At 43.5% G+C, this 26,187-nt stretch overlaps 1 protein-coding gene across 1 annotated transcript; it reads left to right on the top strand.

Annotated features, from left to right (window-relative positions):
• The first annotated feature begins 22,230 nt into the window (after positions 1–22,230).
• Positions 22,231–23,603, top strand: LOC142384881 (uncharacterized). Its single transcript, XM_075471188.1, has 6 exons — positions 22,231–22,397; positions 22,487–22,557; positions 22,752–22,928; positions 23,005–23,063; positions 23,144–23,200; positions 23,324–23,603. The coding sequence occupies exons 1-6, from the start codon at positions 22,231–22,233 to the stop codon at positions 23,441–23,443; spliced, it is 651 nt and encodes a 216-aa protein (XP_075327303.1). The 3' UTR covers positions 23,444–23,603.
• Positions 23,604–26,187: the final 2,584 nt, after the last annotated feature.

Genomic DNA, 26,187 nt, shown 5'->3' with positions numbered 1-26,187 from the left:
ATGATGGAGGAGGAAAAAAGACAACACAGGCAGGATTTGCAAAGGCTAGAAGAGGCCACCTTAAAGTCGAGGAAAGAGAGTGAAATCCTGGAAGAGCTAAAGAGAGAGATGAAACGTCAGAAGCAAAATCTGGACGCAGAAAAGAACGATTTAGAGGAGGAGAAAGCAAAAGTGGAGGAGGAAAAAAGAGAAGTAGAGGAAGAGAAGAAGAGCTTTGAACAAGAGAAGACACACCTGCAGAAAGACAGAAAAGATCTGGAGCTGGAAATAAAGCAGCTGGAAGAGGACAAAAGAGAGTTTGAGGAAAAGACAAAGGAAATGGAGAATGTTCTTCATCCATCAATTGGCACTTTTCAAGAAGACCAATTTGAAGCATATGAAGATCAAACATCCCTCCACCCCTCCACTGACGCTTCATACACATATTTTCAGCCATTTTACTATCCTGATTATATTGAACTTGATGCTTATTCATCCCTGCAACTCTCCTCTGACCCTACCGACTTCTATGAGCCCGAACCCCTCGGATATTCAGTACCATCCCTACACCTGCCTGAAGATCCCTCAACTTTGGGAATCTATACTTCACCAGCAATAGATTATTCCTCAGACTTTTATATGCATGGGACCTATTCTCCCTTTTATCCATCTGAGGAACTTTCTCCTTTCTTTGCATGCACGAATCCACCCATGCATACACCATATTATGTATAGATTACTATACATAACTTTATATTTCTATTATCTATATATATTATAATTGTTTTTATATGAATTATTTTTATATTTATAATCATATTTATTATTATATTATATTTTTATATACATTATTTTTATGCAAAAATTTAAAAAACAAAATGATTCTAAACATAAATAAATATTAAGAATCATATTTCTGCTTATGTCTCTTTTTCTGATATCAAAATGTCGAGTGCTTCACTCTGGTTGCTCATTGTTGTTGTAATAGGTCTACACTGTTTCAATATGGAATGGATCACTTTATGTAGAATATATACATTTTAAGCCAGTAACAATTAGAAATATAGGTATACATATTCCAGGCACAGGCAAAAAATCTTAAAAAACCTTTAAAAGTTCTGGGGAAAAAACAATAAGCGTACATTTACATGAGATATCACAGCTAATCAGCAACATGACTGTGTTTAAATCAACATTATACACAAAAAAAATAATGAATTTGAATAATATTGAGATAAAAAACGAGTGAGTATCTTTTGTATTTTTTTGTAAAATTGGTTTATCTTGCCTCCCCCTTGAGCTGTCACCTTACCGTGGTGGGGGGGTTTGCGTGCCCCAATGAGTCTGGGAGCTATGTTGTCTGGGGCTCTAAGCCCCTGGTAGGGTCACCCATGGCAAACAGATCCTAGATGAGGGACCAGACAAAGAACAGCTCACAAGACCCCTATGATGAGTGATACTTTTGGACGCCGTGTTCCCTTGCCCGGACGCGTGTCACCGGGGCCTCCCCCTGGAGCCAGGCCCAGGGGTGGGGCCCGCCGGCGAGCGCCTGGTGGCCGGGTCTGTGCCCGTGGGGCTCGGTCGGGCACAGCCCGAAGAAACGACACGGGTCCCCCTTCCTACGGGCTCACCACCCGTGGGAGGGGCCATGGGGGTCGGGTGCAATGTGAGCTGGGCGGCAGCCGAAGGCGGGGACCTTGGCGGTCTGATCCTCGGCTACTGAAGCTGGCTCTTGGGACGTGGAACGTCACCTCTCTGCTGGGGAAGGAGCCTGAGCTGGTGCGCGAGGCTGAGCGGTTCCGGCTAGATATAGTCGGACTCACCTCGACGCATGGCTTGGGCTCCGGAACCAGCCTCCTCGAGAGGGGTTGGACTCTCTTCCACTCTGGAGTTGCCCGCGGTGAGAGGCGTAGAGCAGGTGTGGGCATACTTATCGCCCCCTGGCTGTGCGCCTGTACATTGGGGTTCACCCCGGTAGACGAGAGGGTAGCCTCCCTCCGCCTTAGGGTGGGGGGACGGGTCCTGACTGTTGTTTGTGCTTATGCACCGAACGGCAGTTCAGAGTACCCACCCTTTTTGGAGTCCCTGGAGGAGGCACTAGAGAGTGCTCCTCCGGGAGACTCCCTCGTCCTGCTGGGGGACTTCAATGCTCACGTGGGCAATGACAGTGAGACCTGGAGGGGCGTGATTGGGAGGAACGGCCCCCCCCGATCTGAATCAGAGTGGTGTTTTGTTGTTGGACTTCTGTGCTCGTCACGGATTGTCCATAACGAACACCATGTTCAGGCATAAGGGTGTCCATATGTGCACTTGGCACCAGGACACCCTAGGCCGCAGCTCGATGATCGACTTTGTAGTCGTATCATCGGACTTGCGGCCGTATGTCCTGGACACTCGGGTGAAGAGAGGGGCGGAGCTGTCAACTGATCACCACCTGGTGGTGAGTTGGCTCCGCTGGTGGGGGAGGAAGCTGGTCAGACCTGGCAGGCCCAAACGTATTGTGAGGGTCTGCTGGGAACGGCTGGCGGAATCCCTTGTAAGGAGGAGTTTCAACTCCCACCTCCGGCAGAGCTTCAACCATGTCCCGGGGGAGGTGGGGGACATTGAGCCCGAATGGGCCATGTTCCGTGCCTCCATTGTTGAGGCGGCCAACCGGAGCTGTGGCCGCAAGGTGGTCGGTGCCTGTCGTGGCGGCAATCCCCGAACCCACTGGTGGACCCCAGTGGTGAGGGAGGCCGTCAAGCTGAAGAAGGAGTCCTATCGGGCCTTTTTGGCCAGTGGGACTCTGGAAGCAGCTGATGGGTACCGACGGGCCAAGCGGAACGCAGCCTCGGCGGTTGCTGAGGCAAAAACTCGGGCTTGGGAGGAGTTCGGGGAGGCCATGGAGAACGATTTCCGGACGGCCTCGAGGAGATTCTGGTCCACCATCCGGCGGCTCAGGGGGGGGAAGCGGTGCACCGTCAACACCGTGTATGGTGAGGGCGGGGCTCTGCTGACTTCAACTAGGGACGTCGTGAGTCGGTGGGGGGAATACTTCGAGGGCCTCCTCAATCCTACTGACACGCCTTCCGATCAGGAAGCAGAGTTGGGGAGCTCGGACGTGGGACCTCCCATTTCTGGGGCTGAGGTTGCCGAGGTGGTCAAAAAACTCCTCGGTGGCAAGGCCCCGGGGGTGGATGAGGTCCGTCCTGAGTTCCTCAAGGCTCTGGATGTTGTGGGGCTGTCTTGGTTGACACGCCTCTGCAGCATCGCGTGGACATCGGGGGCAGTGCCTCTGGACTGGCAGATCGGGGTGGTGGTCCCCCTCTTTAAAAAGGGGGACCGGAGGGTGTGTTCCAACTATAGGGGGATCACACTCCTCAGCCTCCCTGGTAAGGTCTTTTCGGGGGTACTGGAGAGGAGGATCCGCCGGATAGTCGAATCTCGGATTCAGGAGGTGCAGTGTGGTTTTCGTCCTGGCCGTGGAACAGTGGACCAGCTCTATACCCTCCGCAGGATCCTGGAGGGAGCATGGGAGTTCGCCCAACCGGTCTACATGTGTTTTGTGGACTTGGAGAAGGCGTTCGACCGTGTCCCTCGGGGACTCTTGTGGGGGGTGCTCCGGGAGTATGGAGTGCCGGACTCCTTCATATGGGCTGTTCGGTCCCTGTATGACCGGTGTCAGAGTTTGGTCCGCATTGCCGGCAGTAAGTCGGACATGTTTCCTGTGAGGGTTGGACTCCGTCAGGGCTGCCCTTTGTCACCGATTCTGTTCATAATTTTTATGGACAGAATTTCTAGGCGCAGCCAGGGCGTTGAGGGGGTCCGGTTTGGCGACCTCAGAATCGGGTCTCTACTTTTTGCGGACGATTTGGTTCTGTTGGCGTCGTCAGGCCGTGACCTTCAGCTCTCACTGGAGCAGTTCGCAGCCGAGTGTGAAGCGGCTGGGATGACCATCAGCACCTCCAAATCTGAGACCATGGTCTTCGGCCGGAAAAGGGTGGAATGCTCTCTTCGGGTCGGGAATGAGATCCTTCCCCAAGTGGAGGAGTTCAAGTATCTCGGGGTCTTGTTCACGAGTGAGGGACGAATGGAACAGGAGATTGACAGACGGATTGGTGCGGCGTCTGCAGTGATGCGGGCTCTGCACCGGCCCGTCGTGGTGAAGAAGGAGCTGAGCCAGAAGTCGAAGCTCTCGATTTACCGGTCAATCTATGTTCCTACCCTCACCTATGGTCACGAGCTGTGGGTAGTGACCGAAAGAACGAGATCGCGAATACAAGCGGCCGAAATGAGTTTCCTCCGCAGGGTGTCTGGGCTCTCCCTTAGAGATAGGGTGAGAAGCTCGGTCATCCGGGAGGGGCTCGGAGTAGAACCGCTGCTCCTCCGCATCGAGAGGAGTCAGATGAGGTGGCTCGGGCATCTGGTGAGAATGCCTCCTGGACGCCTCCCCGGTGAGGTGTTCCGGGCCCGTCCCACTGGGAGGAGGCCCCGGGGAAGACCCAGGACACGTTGGAGAGACTATGTCTCTCGGCTGGCCTGGGAACGCCTCGGGGTCCCCCCAGAAGAGCTGGAGGAAGTGGCCGGGGACAGGGACGTCTGGGTCTCTTTGCTCAAGCTGCTGCCCCCGCGACCCGATCCCCGGACCAGCGGAAGATAATGGATGGATGGATGGATGGATGGATGGTTTATCTTGCTAACTGTTAAATTTGTTCCTTATCGTTAACCTTTAAAGTTGAATTAAAGACACATACATGATCAGTTTTAGTGTCAAGTCACTCCTGTGGCTCCATAATTCTCATTGGAATCTCAGTATGTAAGTGTCCACTCCAGTCTTATAGTTGCTGACACTTAAAGTTTCACTGAGCTGGCAGACAGGATAGATTCTGCTGGTCGCATTGTTTTTCCAACATCCCTATTTGGCAGTTGTGACCTGTCATTTATAATGGCCGTGGCCCATGTTTAATTCATTAAAGTCTGCAGAGCGAGACTCCATACAGCAAGCTGACACAACAGGCAAGAGTCACTCCAGGTTCCTGCTTCAGATATTTTATTGAGACGGATCTCAGGACCAATATCTCTGTTCAGAAGGCTTCACATTGAACACTAGATTTGCAAAACCCTGCTATTGCAGCCCTGCTAACATTGAATATCTCATCAGTCTACCAAGAGCTTAATAGGCAAGGCAAGGCAATTTTATTTATAGAGCACAATTCGTACATAAGGTAATTCAAAGTGCTTTACAGCTACATAAAATCACAAGAAGGCAATAAAATCATTAAAAAGAAATAAAAAAAATAAAATAAAAAACCCATGAAAAATAATCATTAATTAATTAATTTAAAAGTGAAGAGTGCAGATAAAATACTTTCAGGTGTCATATGTACAGCTAAATAGAACTGTTTTCAGCCTGGATTTAAACATTGTCAGAGTTGAGGCCTGTCTCACATCTTCTGGAAGACTGTTCCAGACTTTAGGGGCATAAAACTGAAACGCAGCCTCACCTTGTTTAGTCCTGACTTTGGGCACCAGCAGGAGACCCCTCCCTGAGGTTCTCAGAGCCCGAGTTGGTTCATGTGGCTCTAACATGTCAGAGATGTACTTTGGCGCTTGACCATGAAGAGACTTGTACACAAGCAGAGCTGTTTTAAAGTCTAATCTCTGAGCAACAGGAAGCCAGTGCAGAGACCTGAGCACTGGGCTAATATGGTCGTATTTCCTGGTTCTAGTCAGGACTCGAGCAGCAGCATTCTGGATGTACTGCAGCTGTCTTACAGCCCGTTTAGAGAGACCAGTGAGCAGGCCGTTACAGCAGTCTAACCTGCTAGAGACAAACGCATGGATCAGTCTTTCTAAGTCTGGTTTAGACACTATTCCTTTGATTCTGGCAATGTTTTTTAGATGGTAAAAAGTTGCTGATGCTACTGATTTAATGTGGCTGTTAAAATTCAGGTCTGAGTCCAATATTACCCCTAGATTTCTAACTTGATAATTAGGTTTTAGAGAGAGAGTCTCAAAGTGACTGATAACACTTTCTCTTTGTTTCTGTGGGCCACAGACAATGATTTCAGTTTTGTCTGGAGAAAATTGTTTTGTATCCACAAACTGATTTGCTCGATGCAGTGACACAATGTATCTACAGGCCCGTGTTCTCCTGCCGTCAGTGACACGTAGATCTGAGTGTCATCTGCATAGTTGTGGTAGGACACATTATAGCTGCGTATTAGCTGGCCTAATGGAAGCATGTACAGATTGAACAATACGGGTCCCAGGATTGACCCCTGGGGAACTCCACAGGTCATAGCCATTTGGTCTAAAACACAGTTACAAATTTCAACAAACTATTTCCTGTCCTCCAGATAGGACTTGAACCAGTTTAAAGCACGACCAGAGATTCCCACCCAGTCTTCTAACCTCTGTAATAACATCACATGGTCAACTGTGTCAAAGGCAGCACTCAGGTCCAGCAGACCTAAGACTGAGACTTTACTTACATCTGTGTTCAGGCGGATGTCGTTTGTCACCTTGATCAGAGCTGTCTCAGTGCTGTGGTGGGGCCTAAAGCCTGATTGGAAAGTATCAAAAGCATTGTTAGACAGGAGAAAGTCACTAAGCTGTTGGTATACAACTTTTTCTAGGACTTTGCCTAAGAATGGCAGGTTTGATATGGGCCGGTAGTTGTTCAGTACTGTGGCATCAAGACTGCTCTTCTTTAGAAGAGGCTTAATGACAGCGGTTTTTAAGGCCTTTGGAAATGTTCCAGTCTGGAGAGAGATGTTGACTAGATGAGCGAATTGTGGTAACAAACTGCTCAGCACAGACTTTAGGAATCTAGTGGGCAACTCATCAAGGCAGCACGTTGATGAACTCAGACTGCAGATGATCTCTTCGACTGTTTTGTCAGTAACAGGTGTGAAATGTGTCAGCTCTAGGTGTACATTGTATGTTATGCTATATAAACAATTTGATCAACTGCATACACCAACAAGTAAAAAAGCTTATTTCATGACTGAGCACTGTGGTTTGACAAGCGTACTGTACAAGCAATCCTTCATTCTGCAGGAGAGAATTAGCCTCTGCTGCTCAAGCAGAGGATGGAAAAATGGTTGAGAGTGAGTGCTACAGACATTCTTGGAGTGTAAATGTCATTATGATAGCCCGACCATGGGTCCGCAAACTGACAGACCATCATCTTCATCTGGCCTCCAGGCACGATTGTGGTCCCTATGTGTCTCAAGAAAAAGATAGAGAGCGAAATCTGCAGTTGTTTAAAGGTTACTTAACACAATATCTTGAGGTGATCTATTTCTTCGACACGCTGTGGAAGGGGTGACGAAGGCAGCTGTGGTTGTGGTCAGTCTGCAGGACTCGAATCACATACCGCTCTGTGCTGTCTGCAACTGAAAGCTTGTAGGTTCAATTCTCCGGTTAAGAAGGACAACACCAAATGACTTTAAAAATGTATGAACAATAACCTCACTCATGATTTCATGTAACAGATTAAAGAGTGGATATCATACAATGTAGACCAGAAGCTGTAGAGAAACTCTAAGAAGAGATGCATGCACAATCATTGCATGTCATATGCAGTGGACGCTACTATACTCATATGCCCCTATTTAAATGGGACATATTATGCTCTTTGTTCACAAGATAATGCAATCTTCTGAGGTCTTAATTAAGTCTTTGTGGCACGCTTTAGTCAAATTGCTTCAGAAATACAGTACAACAGCTCCCTTTTCTACACTGTCTTTACAGCTCTGTTCACAGAAGCTGGTTTTAGGGAGCAGAGTGAGCCTATCGCTTTAACCACTCCAAACATTAACATGGTGCCCAAGAAGGTAACAGTGGCATTGCAACAGTTGTCATTGGTCTTGAACATGTGCTATGAACACATGAATGACGGAAAGCGCTGTGAGTGACATGGCATCCAACACCTCCTCCTGTCTCCTTAAGAAAATTCTGTGGCTTTTTGTCTGCTCCGATGTGGAAACTCTTACACTAGTCATATTTACCTCCTGCAGCTTGTCGGAGTTGTACAGGATGCGGGACAGTAAACATAAAACCTATATGATTGTTTCAATCCCAAAAACCTGCTGAGAAAATATTATTCGAAGTTGAACTTGTGAATGTAGGAAAATTTGGGGAGGCTGGATATTTACAAGCTAAACTGGGCCTGTGATGGACCATATTCTGCAAATCTGAACGGCTGACCAAGGTAGCCCCAAAGTGACAGGGTTGTGTTTTTCCTGAGTTTCTGAGTAAGTTGTCATAACAAACACTTAAATACTGTATATGCACGTGATATAAGAACCGAGAAGCTATCTTGGTACTGAACAAACTTTGTTTCTCTCACACGCATAGGAACAACAAGGAGGCACATGATCGCACAGAGCGTCCAAGTTCTCACGGTGCTGCCAACAAGCTACTCTTAGCATTATTGGAGGTTCGGCTGCAAAGTGAGATGTTGAAAAGCCTTTACCAGTCGTACAGATGACAGAATATTTTATCTCTTTTTTCTGCCGTTTCATTTGATATGTAGCAGATAGCACTCTCTCTGACTGTAGCCATTCATTAACTAAGGCCTTGGCACTGGAAATGTGGCCATAGACAAGGACACCATGAACGTCATCAATAAGAGATTAAACAGATGACTGGCACTGCTCCGAAACATTCGACTCTTAATAATACAGATGGTCAGAAACGATCAAATCTGATTTGTGAAATTTTTTGCTAAACAAGTTATAGAGCATAGCCGTCATGGTTCACCTCGGTGCCAAAACTCTCTCAGCAAGCTTCTTCGCAGACTACCTGTCAACAGCAAGATAAAATAATCTACTCTGACTGCACATTATTTGCACAACCCTTTTTTAAAAATCTTTCTACTGTTTTCTACATTCTGCTTCCATATTCTAAATGTTCTTCTTAGGAACTGGAATAATAATAATAATAATTCAGGTTTGCAAGATAAAGGATTAAACCTGTTGAAGGGGATGCTATGTTAAAACCTTGATTTGACACTTTTAAAATCAGAAACCTCCCTTTAGTACACTACCTTTACAGCGTTGTTACAGAGAAATGTGATGAAGAGGATGGGCTCAGATGAGCAAAGGCTGCTGTCACCATAATCAACCCAGTCAGAGATAGGAGTATGCGTCTTCAGGGGGGGGGGCTTAAGGTTATCTTAGTTTAGGATTCTCTGCCCTCCCATTTTTCTCTCTATCTCTTTGTCTATCTCTGTGCCCTCTCTCGTTCTCGACTCCCCAGCCTCCTCCTGCATTGCTTTGAGCTAACGGGCGCTTTCTGTTAGCGGCTACTATCTCTGAAATGTCAATCAAATAGGGGAAGGAACTGCTGGCTACACATTTCAAAGAAGCATGATGGTGTCAGCTTCAGTTTTACCGCAGGCAGGACAGAGGAGGTTTGCTCCCCATGTCATAACAAATAATGATAATGAACAAGAAGCAGCAGCAAAACATTCAACTGCGGTATAACAGATTGTAAGGCAGCATGTGTCACAAGCTGCAACGTCAGCAAGCCAGGTAAAGAACATGAAGCTCCACGAACATGAAAAAATGCATTGAAGCAGATCAACAGGGCCACTGTGGAGCTGTTTAACCAGGAGGCACAGTGGACAGATAGAGCTGTCAGTGGACACAACTTAACACTAGATACATGGCATGTTGCAAAGCAGCTGTCACTGCGCTGAGGCCCTGAGAATCACATATCTTTGGTGGAGGATAATAAATCAGCTGAGCTGCTGTTTTTACATGGGCCCTGCACTGTATGCTTTTATCTTTACTATTTAACTACTGTGCGCCTGACAGATGCAAGCAGTAAAAAGGAAGAGGTTTGATAAACTGTCCTGAGGGCACCGCAATAATCTGTCACTGCCACTGCAGGGTTTGGCCTTCCACTGTCGTGCCGACAACAGCAGAAGGTTAACTACTACACCATCCCTGGATAACCCGAGAGGTGGCAGCTTATTAAAAAGTCAAATATAAAAACGAAGGAAGAAGCAAACAAAAAACAAATGCTAATATTAATGATAATGATTTTAATAGTAATCACATTCTTTTTTATTAAACTACTCATCTTTAAATTCAAGGGCCTTCACTGCTAATTCTGTTCGCACAACACTCACTAATGTGAAACCCAAAACAACCAAAAAAGTTGGAAATAAAGACACAATTCACATATTTTCATGTCATTTACACCTTAAATGGTGAAAGAAAAAAAAAACTTTTGAAATATGATATGAGCAACATTTTTTAAATGTAGTTGGGACACAGGCATATTACCGCTGTGTCAATTCATTGTTAGATATAAACACTTCAATAATTACATTGAACTTACAAATAACAAAAAAGGCTTACAGTAACTTTAACATTGGAATTGTTAACTTGAAAACCAGTCTCTACTTAGAGCCACGAAATAAAAAAATAAAAAAAACAGTGCAAACAATGGACCAGGGTGTAGGAAAATTCTTTTACCTTTGTTTACACCTCTGGGGTTTTGTACATGCACCACAGAAGTCAAGTTTTTCAGGCCTTGCACAGTTGACAGAGTCCCAAGGGTTAAAAAAGACTGATGTGACTAATGCATGTTATCATGCCTCAAGCAGCTACTTATCAGACTGTACTACCAGTATTTGGAGCCCTCACTTCTTCCCAGTGTCAAAACTCAAGAGACAGTTTTCTGACATTTTTTTAACCATATGAAACAGTCTCATAAACAAGTGAAGTGATTTGAAGAAGGGGCAGGATTTGAATGTCTTTCTCAAGGCCGCTGGATATAAGTTTCAAACAGTTCGGCCTGGTTCTGGAGTGGCAGTGTAGTGAAGGTGTACATACAAGATTCTCCAGATGTATGAACAGCTCTCAGCACTGCACTCCACCTCTCCCTACACTAAGTGTGGCTATTAGCATTCTGACCCTTGAAGTGTTTCTTGTCATTTGTAACTTGTATTTTTTATGCTTCTTCCATTCCCTGCTGTAATGCTTTTATTTTATGTAAAGCACTTTGAATTGTTTTGTACATGAAATGTGCTATAAAAAACTTGACTTGACTTGACTTATTCAGAATCTCATTAATCAATTAAGGCACGTACATTGTAGCATTAGCATGTCCTAAAAACACAGCAGTAAGCTCAGTAAATCCCACTCAGCAACACAAAATACACTTTGGATAATCTGACTGCAACAACTTTTGAGTGGGTCTGCTGTGGTAACCATGGAGAGGAAAAACCACGGTGGGAAGTACATGAAAGTAAATAGATTTCATGCACAAAGTCAGGAGGGAGATCAGACAGCAGTGATGGTCGCAGATGAAACCTGTAAGGCGTCTGTAGCTTGTTGACATTCCTCTTGCTATAAAGGAAGCAAACTAAGAACTGATGATCGTCTCTTCCCCATTTTAAGCTTCCCACTAATCTTCTCCTGTCCTCTTTAGAGTCATTACATTTGCAGATAGAAACATTCTTTCCGTGCCAAGCAAATGAAGAGATCTTTTCCCAGCTCTGGCTCCGCCGATGCCTTACGAGACGCCTCTGACCACTGTGAAGTACCAAAGTCTTACAACTTTGTCCTTCTGCCAGGTTATCAGATAACATCCCAAGAGGACAACTCAAATCACTCATTTCTCACTTTTCACCATAAAGGAGGAAATTCAAGACTTGTCAGTACATCCAAGTCCACTGAGAGCTTGTGGTCATTCTCCTTGTCCTTGCTTTCCCTTTGCTTTGACTAACATTATGATGAGTTATGACTCATGTGATTATAAACGCACGTATGAGATCCAAGAAGGACAATCATTTTCTTATTTTACTGTGCCTACATGTTGCTGTGCCACCTGATTGTGCTTCCTGGTGCTGTGTCACTGTGATAGATATTAAGGATAAGGAACCTGTAAATATGCATCAAAAGTTTACTTGTTTGTCTTTGAAGATGTTACATTTTCTATCCTATTACATTCTAACAGTTTGTTTTTTCCTGTTTCAGTTAACAAAAAGCAGATAGAGACTCATTCAGGCTCATGTACGAATGTGAATTTTGTAAAAACTGATTTTCTTCATAATTCACAACTCAATCAGAATCAAGTAAGGCACATAACAGACTAAAATGTGTGACAGGATAATAGGATGATGCAAACTATTATCAAAGAAGAATACCATTCAACTCCAAGAAGAACTTTCTGTTACTTGAATTTAAAGGAAATTCTTCAGTCCCATCCATTGAGGTTATATCGAGTGACAACTGACACTCCGAGCTACTGCGTCACGTTAGCTGTCACATTTTGCATGCACTGTTAAAAGACTATTGTTTATGCTAGTGAATTATTCATGGCTTCCAATATATTAAGGCTGGCCTAATGACGTCAGATGTTCTGGCAAAGAAATGAGTACAGAGCTGAACCGCAACTATGTACATAGCAGTGTTTCATTCATCCGAGACATTTTGGTTTACATGAACCTACAGTTAAAACTGACTACAAAATAAAACATGTTCAAAATGGAGAGATCAATTGAAAAGATGTAAAAAAATATGCACAAGAGTTGAATCTGAAACAAGTTTGTTTGTCAATTAGACCCTGATGAATGATCTTCGTGGAGCAGTGGCAAGTAAGGAGTACAGGTGCCGCAGGGTCTAGTCTCTGGTGGAGGATGAGCAGGGATAAGAGGAGGCAAATACTTCAGATGAGACTCCTCTTTTATCAGGAAGAGGTGGAAATGAGTAGGAGGTGGGCTGCTTGATAGTCAGCCAGAGGGAGGAATGGCAGAACTGAGGAGTGGCGATCACACAGATAGGCTAAAAGAATAGCAGACGAAAGAAAAAAAAAACGACCGGCCCAGAGTCATAACAACTATATTAATAATGGGGTGAGCTTGACAGCGTGGGAAAATGGAAGTAAGAAAGCGTGGTAGGATGAAAAGGGAGCTTATGCATTTTAAACTGTATGAATTGAATTTATAGGGGAAAAAAAGTCTGCTCTCGCTGTTGTTAAAAGATGGAGATGGATTGCCTAAAAACATAAGCGTAATTGCTGCTAATTTGTGTCTTGTGAATGTCTTACTATTCACTGTTGTGCAATGTAGTGGAGTCGAGCAGTATTTGGGAGGAAAGATCCTGAGACATACCTTGGAATGAACTAATCAGATAAAGAACCTTGCAACCAATGTTACTAAAAAACTAATAGTGACCAATAAACAGGGCTGGGCCATAAGGTTCAAAATATTCTGTTTTTTTTTTTTTTCATTTGCTCAGTGTTGTAGCAGTATAATCATCACAATGAGCATTTAATACCATCTGTGACGTGGGAGAACACAGAACGCGTTTGTTAGATCTCTAAAAAGTCTATAATATAAATACAACTTAGAAGAAATCAGTGAAGGTCAGTGGTTTGACGCCTTGCTTCCCGGATCCGAAGCGTTCTCCGTCAACACACAGAAGCCCACATTTATCCGGATGCATTCATCAGCTGGTGTGTGACACAGGCCCTTTTTTATTTGTTTGTATGCACTGAAGAACGTGGCTTGCAGTGAGAAGTGCTGAGAGCTGTCAGCAAGACCAGAAAGTGCTTTATTAATGCAGTTCCCTTACTTTGAACTAATGGGGAATTCATCCCTCACAGAAATGATGTGCTATGGAGAACAGAAGTGAAGATCAGTTTATTAACAAATTATTAGGTAATGATTTGTTCATGAATATCTGTGAATTAATCGTAATGATTTCTTCTCTTTCTCCTGACTAACTCTGAACCAACCCGTGAACAACACAAATTAATGACTCAATCATTGCTAATTAACATTAGTTATGCTTTTGTGCAGTTCAACTAATAATTTCTGATACTGAATAGTCACTTAATTCCCATCACTCCATCATTTTGTCGTATGACTACGTACCTTAAACATCTTTTTCTTTGGTTTCATTCGCAGCACAGATAGGAATGCTGAAATGACATAACAGCGGCAAATAGAAGACTGAAAAACTGGAAGTTGAATCCCAGTTTTCACTGAAGGGGAACTGCTTCCAACTGTAACGTGAAACACAAAAAGGCCTCTGCTGTTCAGAAAAGCACCCGTTACAGCTGGTTAACAAACAGTTAGTGCTTCCTTTGTACCCCATCAGTTGCCTGGTAACTGCTCAAAATTTATCATGTTACATTAATAGGTTATTTTTGGAGCTACCATTAATTTAGGAAACCGTAATATGATTCTCTTCCCATTCAACATGGCTGAACATTTATGCCTGGACAGGAAAGCCTTTTAAAAAAAACGTCATCAATCTAAATGTATTATCTATATCAATTAATGTCAAATAAATGTTTGTTTCCCCGTCTTAAAAAAATAAAACCTATCAGTGTTTATATGGACCCCCCCCAATGTATAAAACTTTGATTGTTCATTAAAATGGACTGTAGCAAGTGATGTCCATTCAAATGTTTGACAATCAGTGGTACAACAAACGATCCATCCTCCACAGAGCTCGGATTTAACCAACAGACCAGAGCTTGAAAAAAAAAAGAATACATGCTCTCCTGCCAAGCTACAAATGTCACATCCCGCTAACACAAAGTTCATGTTCAAAGTGCTATTCTGCAATATTGCAATATCTGTTGTGACCTTCCTTTCCTTTGCCAGGTTGCATCATGGCTGGCTGATGTAAGCTGGTGTACACAAAGGAAACAGCAGGAGCTGCATCCATTCCAGCACTCCTGCTCCCATACCCAGCATCATCGGGGAGACCTATCCCACGGTCTCTATTGTCCTCTGACGTTGTCTGTGCTCAGATGCAGACACCAGTCCAAACATCTGCCTGCACCTGACTGTAACAGTTCTGGTAAGATCATGGATTCAGTGTTGTGTGTGTGTGTGTGTGTGTGTGTGTGTGTGTGTGTGACAGGATGCTATATCCTGAGTCGATACTCTTCAAAGAAAGCAACAGAGAAAATGAATCAGACGAAAGAGGAGAATTCATTAATTCTAACAAATAAAAGGATGATGAAAACACATCGGCCGGTTGAGATGTCTAGTTCTAATGAACGAGGGGGCTGTTTAGTACAGATGTCCCTGGTATGAGCAGCGATGCCAAAGTCTGTGACACATCTAAGAGTTGGCCTCATCTGAACTCAACAGAGAGAAAAAAAGAAAAAGGGCCGTACAATTTTATTCATGTCATCCCACCCACACCAAATGGACTTCAACATTGCCTGGTTTTGCACTTCAAAGGAATACTGAAAGAGTGGCCCCCTTTTTTCCGCTTGGCTGTAAAAGTTCTAATCAGTTTGAGACTCTCTGTGACTGACCGTAAATGTGAAATCAGGGAATCAAATTTTCATTTGAAAAACTCCTCTTTCTTCCAGTTGAGCTTCCTGTGGAGGTGGTGTACTTTTGACAGCACCTCGGGGGGGAAGAAACTGTAACATATACACAGATTGGGAAAAAAAGAGTTTATTTTTTTGTATCTAAAGCTGTAAAGATTCCGAAAGGTTCGAAGTGGACAGGACATGAAAAATCAAACCGAGTATCAGATAAGAATGTAATAAAAGAACACACAAGCAAACAAATGAATAAACAGAAAAATAAATAGATAAATAAAGAGTCTTGATCAAACAAATGTCCAGGGGTTGGCGCATCCCTTTTCATAAATCATGGATATTCTGGGCCCACAGAGCAACACAGCACATCTCCGCTCTCACCACTGATGATGGTGCAGCAGTTGAGCTCCCTGGTTCTAAATTAACCCCACTAATGGTGTGACGGCTGGGACATTTCTCCATTATCTGTCTTCGTGGCTGGACATCGCTCATTCACCGCTGGTTCCCTGCGTCACAGACCAGTGGAAATGGCCTTGCCATTCAATGAATGCCCTCGTTTTTGCTGTTTCGCTCTTTGTCAGATATTTGCTTCTTATCTGCTTCTCTCTCGCTCGACACAGCAGTACATTAAAGATATTTTGTGGTTTGGATTGCTGGTTGCACTGAGCAAGGGTTCCGACAATGCTGAAAATGTGTAAGAAGATGTCCAAAATATAGTTGAAATTGTTGCTGAATTGTTGTGCATAGGTTGACATTCGTGCAATGTGATGCCAACCTGTTAACATACATTTATTCATATCTAAGCCAACTATGTGTCTTTCAATGACAAACCAACTCGAGACCGACAGTGTCGGGGTCGCTTAGAGCTTGAACTCGGTCCCCTGGCGTGTCAGTTCATGGTAATATGACCTTCCAACCCCATCTACATCCTCATTTTAACAATTGTTCAACATTCAATATGCACAAATAATCAATTCATCAATAACGAGCAATACAAATTGCAAGCACATTACAAAGCTGTGGAAATACAGGTGAGACGGGAAATATTGTGTCTAGGATTCCATAAAATATCTCAGCTCACGTGATTCATTCTGACAGGAAAAAAAAAAGAAAAAAATCAGCTTTCAAGTTCTCATTAATTATTTGGCATATTTTAGTATAAAGTAGGACACACTGTCATTTCTGCACATGCAGCATATCTGATCCTAACATACAAAGAGAACAGAAAACTGGTCCAAGCAAGACTGAGCACTTCACTGCAACTGCAGACACAGAAGAAAGATTATTCTTTCATTTTATGCATGCTGCTGCGTATGTAACCGATACGGGAGGTGGGGACATTGGGTGCATCATGTATTGCATGTGGACATGTACAAGCAAAATTATGAGTCTTCCATTTTTGTGCTGCCAAACACAACTGGTGCAAGCAAGTATGTTTGTGTGTGTCTGTGTGAGGCAGTTCTGAGCTCGGCATAAGGACGGCTTGGAGTAACCTGATGATGTCACAGCTGAGTTCAGGTTTGCCATCTCTCCCAAACAGCAGCGCTGTCCAAGCCGAGCGACAGAGAGGGAGAGCAGGAAACTTCTTTGTTTTCTAAATTGTCTTCCCATTTGTCTAGGTACCTAACTTACCGCACTTACTCTAGCACTAGTTATGCTCTTAGCTGTTTGGTTTTGGAAGGAAATGCACTTGTGATTTCTTGTGACCTGAAGTTCTTTTGCCTACCGATGTGGAACACACTTATTGTAAGTCGCTTTGGATAAAAGCGTCTGCAAAATGACCGTAATGTTAATGGAAGGAGAGACGTAGGACGGGGAGAAGAGTTCGGGAAAAGACTTGGGGTGCCTCAGATCATTTAGTGGGGAGAAAAGTAGGACCTGTGCCAAGGCGACACTAAAGAGAGTTTAATAAGAACAGAGAGGGCCAGAGGGAAGAGAGGTCACTGAGGGGAGATAATGGAAAGGGCCCTTTACAGTAAGTGGTAATCAGTAAAAGAGAGGGAGTAAGAGGACACAAAAAAACAGCTTGGTAAACATCTTTTTTAAGTATAGAAATACATACAAAGGAAGGAATAGAAGATATAGGAAGGGGTTGCCTTTAGAGACAGAGAAACGAGGCAGAAAGGTGCTGGAAGAGGCAGGACTAAGGTTCATCATGTGGATAATGAGCATTTTCATTAAAAAAAACAGGAAAGAAAAATATTTAATGAATCTGGAGAATGCACCTTTCTCTAGATTCATTGAATATTTTTCTTTCCTGTTTTTTTTTTTGTGCTGAGGAGCTGCAGTTTGCACTCCTGCTAATTAGGCACGGTGGTACAATAATTAGATTCCACTGCGGTTGGCTGTCTGGGGCGCCTGGCCCTCTCGGGTGTTGGGCGGGGCCCCTGCCAGGGGGTTTTGGTGGCGCTCGGGCTCGCGGGGGGCCGGTTCCGGGGCGCGGCCCATGTCTGGGTGGCGGGGGCCTGGCAGGGCTGGTAGGCTGCCGCCTCTGGTCGCCGGGGGGGCTCTGCCCGATGCTTGTGGGGGTTCTGTCCGGGAGCTTCCTCTGCTGTCTTCTGGGGGATGCGTGGTTGTCCCTATGGTGGGCTTCCCGGGTTCTGTGCTCCTTGGGGGCTGTTGGTGGCCTGGGTCTGGGGGCCCTCTAGGCCTGCTTCTGATTGCTGGGGGGGGGGATTGTGACACTACACACTGATATTTAAGCATGGTTATTATGTGGGACCATCTATGTGTATTGCATGTTCATGCACACACACTCACACACACACTCACACACACACATTCATTAGCCCAGTAGCATGCTCACTAAGCTCACTAAGCAGTTGTTGTGCTGTCCTGTGGTTTAAGGTCACCTGTGTATCATATGAGATTGCTGCTGCTTGTGTTTTTTTGTTTGTGTGTTTGTTCTCTGCTTGTCTGCTTACAGGTGCTCCTGGTGCTTCTAAGGTTGGATTCCCCACAAAATCCGTGAATCGTCTTCAGTTTTGTTTTTACAGGTGTAGCAGCTGGTTGTCGGATTTTTCATTGTTTTTTATGTCTGTCTCTTCATGTTTCTGTTCTTTTTTTTCTCTTCTTTGCTTTCCCTCTCTCTCTGTCCCCCGGTCCAGTTTGGTACTATTATGATATCATGTTAAATATCGTAACAAAAATAAATAAATTAAAATGAGGAGTTGATGGGCGTCAAGGGGAGCTTTACATTCATAAAGCTTCCCTTGGCATAGCAAATGTGTTTAGCATAAACGGTATTCAGATTACAATTCTGCTGCCATAATGCTGGACAGGACAAGGGGGAAAAAAAAGAGTTCTGACAGGAATAGACATGAGTTATCACACTTCTCTAGTTTTAGCATCGTTTCACTGGCTTTCTGTGAAATCCAGAACAGACTTTTAAACCTGACATCAGTGTATTATAACATCCCAAAAGAGCTCTCCTCTCTCTGAGTGCAGGTTTACTTGTGGTTTCTCGGAGTCTTCATCCGTCTCTACCTTTATTTTTAGGCTAAAAACATTCCTCTTTAGTAAAGCGAATAGATACTACTGGCTCAGGTGATAGAAAAACATCTCTTTGTTACGCTGCTGTGGGCTATAACTGCCTCTCTGTTCCTGTGGGTGTCTTTGGATCCTGAGTTACACGTTTCTTTATATCTGGTCTGAGCTGATTAAAGATTTCCTCACATCAAAGGTGCTCCTCAAGAGGCTATTAATCTCATATAGATCATACAGATAAAATATCAAATAAGTCCTAATGTGTTTTCAATGAGGAGTTAAGCATTTAAAAAGCTGCTGATCTTTTCTGATATAAGCAACAAATATGAACTCTGTCATAATTAAAGAAAAAGATCAAAAGATATGGTTCTAACACATTATAGCAAAAGCTTTATTTTCAGTGGGTTGAAATAAGGTGAAATAAACGGGAATATTTAGAGATGAACGATAAATTTGTGATTTAACAGTAATCAAAGTGTGCAAAAACTATTCAAATTCAAATTTTCTTCATGTTAAAATATTTAATTCTGCAATAAATCTAAATCTACTGCCCAGAAAAAACTGATGAACACAGTTTCCACATTAAAATTGATCCTTTTTCACAAACTTGGGAGTTTCTAATTTAGTTTTAATACAATTTTTTTCTAAATGTAGCAAGAATATATTTAAATGTTCCCTATTTCTTACAGAGTTACCTGTAGGCCTCCTCTGAGTAAACCAGTGGACACAGGCCTGTTTTTTCATTCCTCTGTGCAGTCATCCGCTCCGTGTCTCAACCTCACGTGCTCGTCCCATGTCTCTTTAACAACTTATTCCTGGAAAGCAGATGAAAAGTTATGGCCTTTCTTCCAGGTATGACTGAAGAAAATGTCACATAAAACTTTTGTTTTCGCAGACAAACCTTCAGCGATGTTTTTCATCTAAATGCACAAACTTATCAGCAACCAACGATGCAGCCAAGTACGCTGTAAAGATGAGCTTTGCAAACAGTTTGGTTGTAAAATGAGACGTTTATAGTGGGTGAGGATCCACTGGGTGAGGTCGGCTTCTTGGTTTAGCTTCAGCTGTGGTTTGAACCTCTGCTTTTTTTTCCCTACACAGAGACAGAAGCAGAACGAAAGACGTTTTATATATATTTATCACAGGAATATTGTCCATAATGTCAATAAATGTGTGACTGGATGGATTTAATTCATAATGAATCTTTAAGTCATGTTGGTGTTTCTTTGCTCCTAGACATAATTACATCCTTTTTACTTTAAAAAAATAATCAAAAGTGCAAAAAACATCATTCATCTGTGCAGAGACGTGATTTAATGACGTCTGAAACGTTGATTGTAGCAGTAAAAGTTAGCTGATATCCATCTACACTCTTAAACTGTTTAAAGGGTTGTAGATAACTGAAAAGTTGCATTGGATCCAGCTAACATGAATGGCAAAAGTGTTCCAGGAATAATGAAGCACCAGTGCGAAATATTCAGGTTGATGACGAACTGAGCAACAAACCTCTGTAAAACATCCACCCTAAGTACTGCTTTGTGCTTCCTTAACGCGGAGAGCTTGAACGAGACCCCGCAGGTGAGTAAGGTCACATTTTTTTTACCACTTATAACTTCTTAAGCTGATTCCTTAAATTAGGATTAGGTTTGGGTTTTAAATTGTATGTTCAAACATGCATCACTTTCAAATATACTAAAATAAATAAAAGGAAATGTTCAGAATTCTTGCATTTTGTTGGTGTTACGTTTTAGAGTAAATTGTTCTAACAGAAAAAAAAAAAAAAAAACAATAATTAGATTCATATCCATCTCTTTGAAGAGGAAAATTTCTCCTTGTGGAATTCTCCCACCACATTGCTGCTTTTCATTTGATTTTTGCGTTTGAGGTCAAAAGTCACATAAACTGTCATGCCATGGACTCATGCCATGTGTTTTATGTTTTAGATCATGTTTGGTTTTTAGATAATGTCTTTAGTTCTTAGTTAGATCATGTTTTAGGTTCAGGTCTTTAGTTTTCATGTCATGCCATCAGCCTCACGTCCCTCACCTGTGTTTTCCCCTTCAGCTGCACTCAATCCCTAATCACCCTCCACAGTATTTAGTTTCCAGGTTTCCTTTCAGTTCTTGTGAGATCCTTCCCCGTCACCATCCATGCTACGCCATGCCACAGATAAGTTTCCATGCTTTTGTTTTGTTTCGTTATATATTTTTCCACAGTTTAGGTTTTTGTATCCGGCTCAGCCGCGCCTTTTGTTTACCATCTTTTTGTGAAATAAACTCACAGTTTTGCTTTCATCCTCAATTCTGCATCCGCGTCCTCCCTTCAAACCCAACCTTTCTGACATAAACAAAGAAAATGAAAGGAAGTTATGTGGAAGAGAAGCTAAAGCAAATAATGAAAAAACAAAACAATGTGTGAGGTGGACACACGGCACGAGGCAGTGATTGGAATAACCTTCGGGCTTTTAAACATTCTGAATTCACATCAAACCCAACGTGGCAGACTCAGAACTTGTTGCCTTCTACGTCACAGGAATGTGTTTGCTTGTGCAGCAGCTGCTGCCCTCAGTTCCCTCCCCGTATCAATGAGCTTGCACTGGATTGTGCGTTATCAAAACAGATCAGTCTATTTACAGTCAACTTCGCTGTCTTTCAGAGAACACTCTTGTGAAAGCCTGTATCAAGTCAAAGACAGAGGAAGAGCTCCAGTCGCACATGTCACTCATGTCGTGCTGTTACAGCGATCTGTTGAGACAACTATGTCAACAGTAAACACAAGTAATAACGGTGCGGTGGTGCAAAAAACAGTACTATAACACACACACACTCACTCAGGAAAACAGTACAAAACAGAAGTCACCACAACCTAATTAGGTTTTAGGTTTCAATAAAGTTTTTCCATTATGTTTTCCAGTTTATGTTGGGAAATGTTGTGTTTTCTCTTACACATCAGGGCCACCATCTAAAGGACTCTGCTGCGACAACGAGTAACGAGAGTTGCATCATGCATTTACATCTACGAGGCAGGATGATGGGCAAACAGAGAAACTATTCACTGACATCAAAGATGTAAACACACAGCCAAATGTGTATGTTGGACAGTTGAAAAATGTCAATGTTGAAACAGAGTGATCAGACAAATTCGACTCAAGAGTCTCCTCCCATCCAACCAGCAGCAAACAAGAAGGGCTTCAATGAAACACTTGGAGTGAAACACATCTGCTATTTCTGCACTCAAGCAGTTGACCCCTCTTTCCTGGGGTCCGTTTCACGTAGCAGGTTCAACCAACTCTGAGTCTATTCCTGATCTCTGAGTTGATCTACTCTGAGATAGAAAACCCTGAGTTTTCGGTTTCAGAAACGCTGATTTGAGCGAGGTTAATCAACTCTGAGTAAGTTCACCTTGAGTTTAGCGCGTGCACCACCACTTTAAAAAGCCAGCATCAATGGAGCCCCGATTCGACGAGTCACCATGGCAACGGGGAAGAGGCGGGCTACATATTTCACAAACATAGAATTGGAAATTTTAGTGCGCTCTTACAGCGAGTTTGAACACGTTTTTAAAAAGAAGTGCAACACCGCTGCAGGAGCAAAGGAGAGGGAGGCGGCGTGGGAGAACATTGCTGCTCGCGTCAATGCGTAAGTTTAAATGTATTCCTTTGCAATCAATCGCAATATTATTACAGGGAAAACTGCTTGAATGGGAGCTTATTATTTATTTCATTTAGGTGCAATCCCGCGGGGGAGAAGCGCACTTGGCAACAGCTTAAGATGAAATATAAAAACATTGTTCAAACAGGTGAGACCTCGGCATGGAGGTACCTCATTTTGATCATGTTTTACACTGTAAAGTAAATATTAAGTGGCTATTTGACTGTGCAGTTGTTTTATCCCCAACATAATGCTGTTTTCACACACATAAATGTCTTCTCATCTATATCATGTTCTGTTAAATAATTAAGCCTATTTAAACTAACACAGACTTCTACTCAGCCAACAGAAAGAAGGCAGATGCCCGTAAAACGGGTGGTGGGCCAGCACCTCCACCTCTAACGGAGGCAGAGGAGCTGGCTCTAAGCCAAAACTTTGGAAGGCCAGTGGCTGAGGGAATCCCTGGAGGAAGCTCATCCTCCGAGTCCACCCCCCAAGACACAAGGACCTTTATAAAATGTAATGGGCCTATAGATATATATTTTTAAGCCTATTTCTACAAATATTTATTTGTCTTTTTCTTTTGTCCCAACAGATTCGGATGGTGCTCTCCGCCTGGTGGAGCCCCCTGAAGCCACAACAGATCTTGTACCTGTAAGTTAGCAATACTCCAATGATTTTACCATATAGTAGTTTAAGTATACTGAAAACTACCACTCATCTGGGATGAACAGGATGAGGAAACTATGTCTGCTGCCTTTACTGAGGGGGATCCAGAAAGGTCTATTGAGGTAACATCTTCATTATACTGATAGTTCTCTTCCCATTCCCATTTCTTAACATTCTGGTGGAATATGACTTTTAGCTTACACTGAAGTATTAACACATTCTCATCATTTTATTATTTTTAACAGAGCATGGCTGAGCAGCAGCAGGAGGGTCCCTCAACTTCCACTGCACAAATTGACACCGTGAGATGGATGTTCAGTAAACACCAGAGATTCATTCTGTGGAATGCATGTGCAACTGTATAATTTAATGTCGTCCTTATGTATTTCCAGTTGCCGGTAAAAGAGCTATACAAAATTCACCTGCTCAAAAACATACAAAAAAACGATAAAGAAATGCTCTACCTAGACCGCCAGATGAGGAAGACAGATCTGGAAATTGAAATACTGGAGCACAAGTTAAAGGTGGGTGCATGGTCACAGGTGAATTATGTTAACTATTGGAACATTAACTGAACTAGCTCTTGTATTTGTAGGAAATAAAGAAGACCAAATGAAACTTGTATTCTCTCTTTATTTGACTGCTGCTGTGGTGGTGGTGATGGTGATGGTGGTGATGATGGTGGTGATGGTGGTGATGATGGTGACTTAAACCCTAAAGTGATTATTGCATATGGTGTCTCTGACTGCTCTGCCATCCTGGTTAGCTGGCAGGTGGATGGGGTCATCATCAGCGTCTTCAATTTGTAGGGCAGGGTGTTGCTCTCCTCTAATAGTGGCGATATTATGAAGAACAACACATGCCACAATTATATCACAAGCCCTCTCAGGGGTCACCCTGACGTGACGTAGGCACTGGAAACGGGCTTTCAACAGGCCTATGGTCATCTCCACCCGGGCTCTTGTCCTGCAGTGAGCCCGGTTGAAGTTTTGTTGGGGGCCTGGTTCAGGGTCAGGGTAAGGGGTCAGCAGCCTCGGTTGGCACGGGTAACCTCTGTCACCCAGCAGAAGGCCATCAAACTCTCCTGTAATGCATAGTGGATACATTGGAGTGTATTAAAGGAGGGAGACAAGTGAATTATATTGTGCAAATCTTTAGGCTGCTTACCATGTTGTAGTCTGTTGCTCAGGTTAGACTCGCGAAAAATTCTTGAGTCATGAACAGACCCAGGCCACTTGGCCTCCACATTCGAAATGATGTATGCAGCATCACATATGATCTTGACAGTGCAGAGAATGAGATATGTTGGAACTCTGATGCAGTCTTTAACATCTTGAAACAGTAGTCAGTCTACATGTACCTGCACATTTATGCTGTGAATGGACTTCCTGTTCACATAATCGGCTTCATTTTGTGAGGGAGCCTTGATGGGGATGTGTGTGCCATCTATGCAGCCAATCACACTGGGAAATCCTAAAAGAAAGTAAAATTACTAATCCCAGTCTGAGGTTGCAGCACAATGTCATTAACAGAATACAATTTAACAGATCTCTACATCATTCACCTGCAATCCTGTGGAACTCCTCCTTGATGGCTTGGACAGGTTTATGTCCAGGGAAAACCACAAACATTGGTAAAAGCCGTTTCAGGGCGATGCACACTTTTCTGATTGCCCTGCATACAGTTGCCTTGCTCAAGTGTTCAGCATCTCCGACATTGTACAAAAAACTTCCATTGGCAAAAAAACGAAGTGCAACACATAATATCTGCTGAGAGGTGAGTGCATGACTGCGGTTGGTAATGTTACCAATGTAAGGACGGATTATGTTGTGTATGTAAATGATGGACTGTGATGTGAAACGATACCGCTCAAAAAGAAAATTGTCTGGATATGCCAAAACATCAATGCGTGGTCTTATAAATATCTCCCGACGAATATTCAATTCTCTGTGCAATAACGCTGCACCTTCATCCACGGGATTGTTCATAAACGGACATGCCATGTTCGTGGAAAAAGTCGCCTCCTACTGTACCTAATTATAAATCGACTAAGTACTACCTGCTACGCCAAAACTCGCTCTGCTGACTGAATGAATGAGGAAATCAAATATCTTGTGTGGCTGAAAGAGGGCGGAGACAGAAAGAAACTCAAGGTTTCTTGAATAAAACCTGGTCCCGGCCAGGTTAGGTTCAGAGAGTCTGTTACTACGGTAACTGACCGAGAGGTTAAGTTACCTCTCTTTGTGAAACAGGCTAGAGTTACCCCTCTTTCTCGGGGTTGAGTTACCTCCCTTTGTGAAACGGAAAACTCAGGGTTTCCCTCATTTCAGGGTTAACCTACTCAGAGTTTTCACTAAACCTGCTTCGTGAAACGGACCTCTGTTTTCTCAACCCCCGAACCGCTCGAGGCAGATGGCTGCCCTCTGTCTGATGCTGCTGGAGGTTTCTTCCTGTTAAAAGGGAGTTTTTCTCTCCACCGTCACCTCCTGTAGGCTAAGCACAGGGGATCGAATCCAAGGGAAGTTTCTGTGGCAGCTGTTGGTTTCCTTGGCACAGCAACTTCTTTTCTTTTTTTTTTAATGGCAGCACATAAACTGGACTGATTTGGATCTAAAGTAATTTGATTTCACTGGGTCAGAATTGAGTCGAATTGGACTGCATCTTTCAAGTGCCGCGAGATGGCATAAAACTGAACTGAATTGAATTGAGATCAAAAGTAGTAAAGTTTCTCTTTGCCTTGATTTGGATCGACCGTAAATAAGCAGAACGATTCATGTACAATTGCAAGAGAGCAATAGCTCAGTGCTTAAACGCAGCAGCAGAAAAAAAAAGGTCTGGTGCATTAAAGGTTTGCAGCTTCCCCTACATCAGACCAGATGAATGATGAAAGATGAGGAGAGGGGCAGAGAGGAGGGGAGAGTGAAGGGGAGGGAGAGGTGGAGAAGCAGAGGAGAAATAAAGAGAAAGTGTGGAGAAGAACTGTTTATTTGATGAAGGGCGATTACGATCAGACAAGGTGAAGCAAGCACTTTTATCAAGGGTGCGATTCCTGAAGAGAGGGAAAGTTGATGGGATATGCAGAAGGAGAATGAAGAATATGTGAGCGATG

Source organism: Odontesthes bonariensis, chromosome 7 (genome assembly GCF_027942865.1).
Source record: "Odontesthes bonariensis isolate fOdoBon6 chromosome 7, fOdoBon6.hap1, whole genome shotgun sequence".
NCBI lineage: Eukaryota > Metazoa > Chordata > Actinopteri > Atheriniformes > Atherinopsidae > Odontesthes > Odontesthes bonariensis.
The sequence above is the reverse complement of the archived record's forward strand: the minus strand, read 5'-3'. Positions and strand labels throughout refer to the sequence as shown.

Excerpts from the sequence above, each read along its gene's own strand:
- LOC142384881 (XM_075471188.1), top strand. The coding sequence starts at position 22,231 with ATGGCAACGGGGAAGAGGCGGGCTACATATTTCACAAACATAGAATTG. Across the intron at positions 22,929-23,004 it reads CACAAGGACCTTTATAAAAT|ATTCGGATGGTGCTCTCCGC; the intron begins GTAATGGGCCTA and ends TTGTCCCAACAG. Across the intron at positions 23,201-23,323 it reads ATCCAGAAAGGTCTATTGAG|AGCATGGCTGAGCAGCAGCA; the intron begins GTAACATCTTCA and ends TATTTTTAACAG.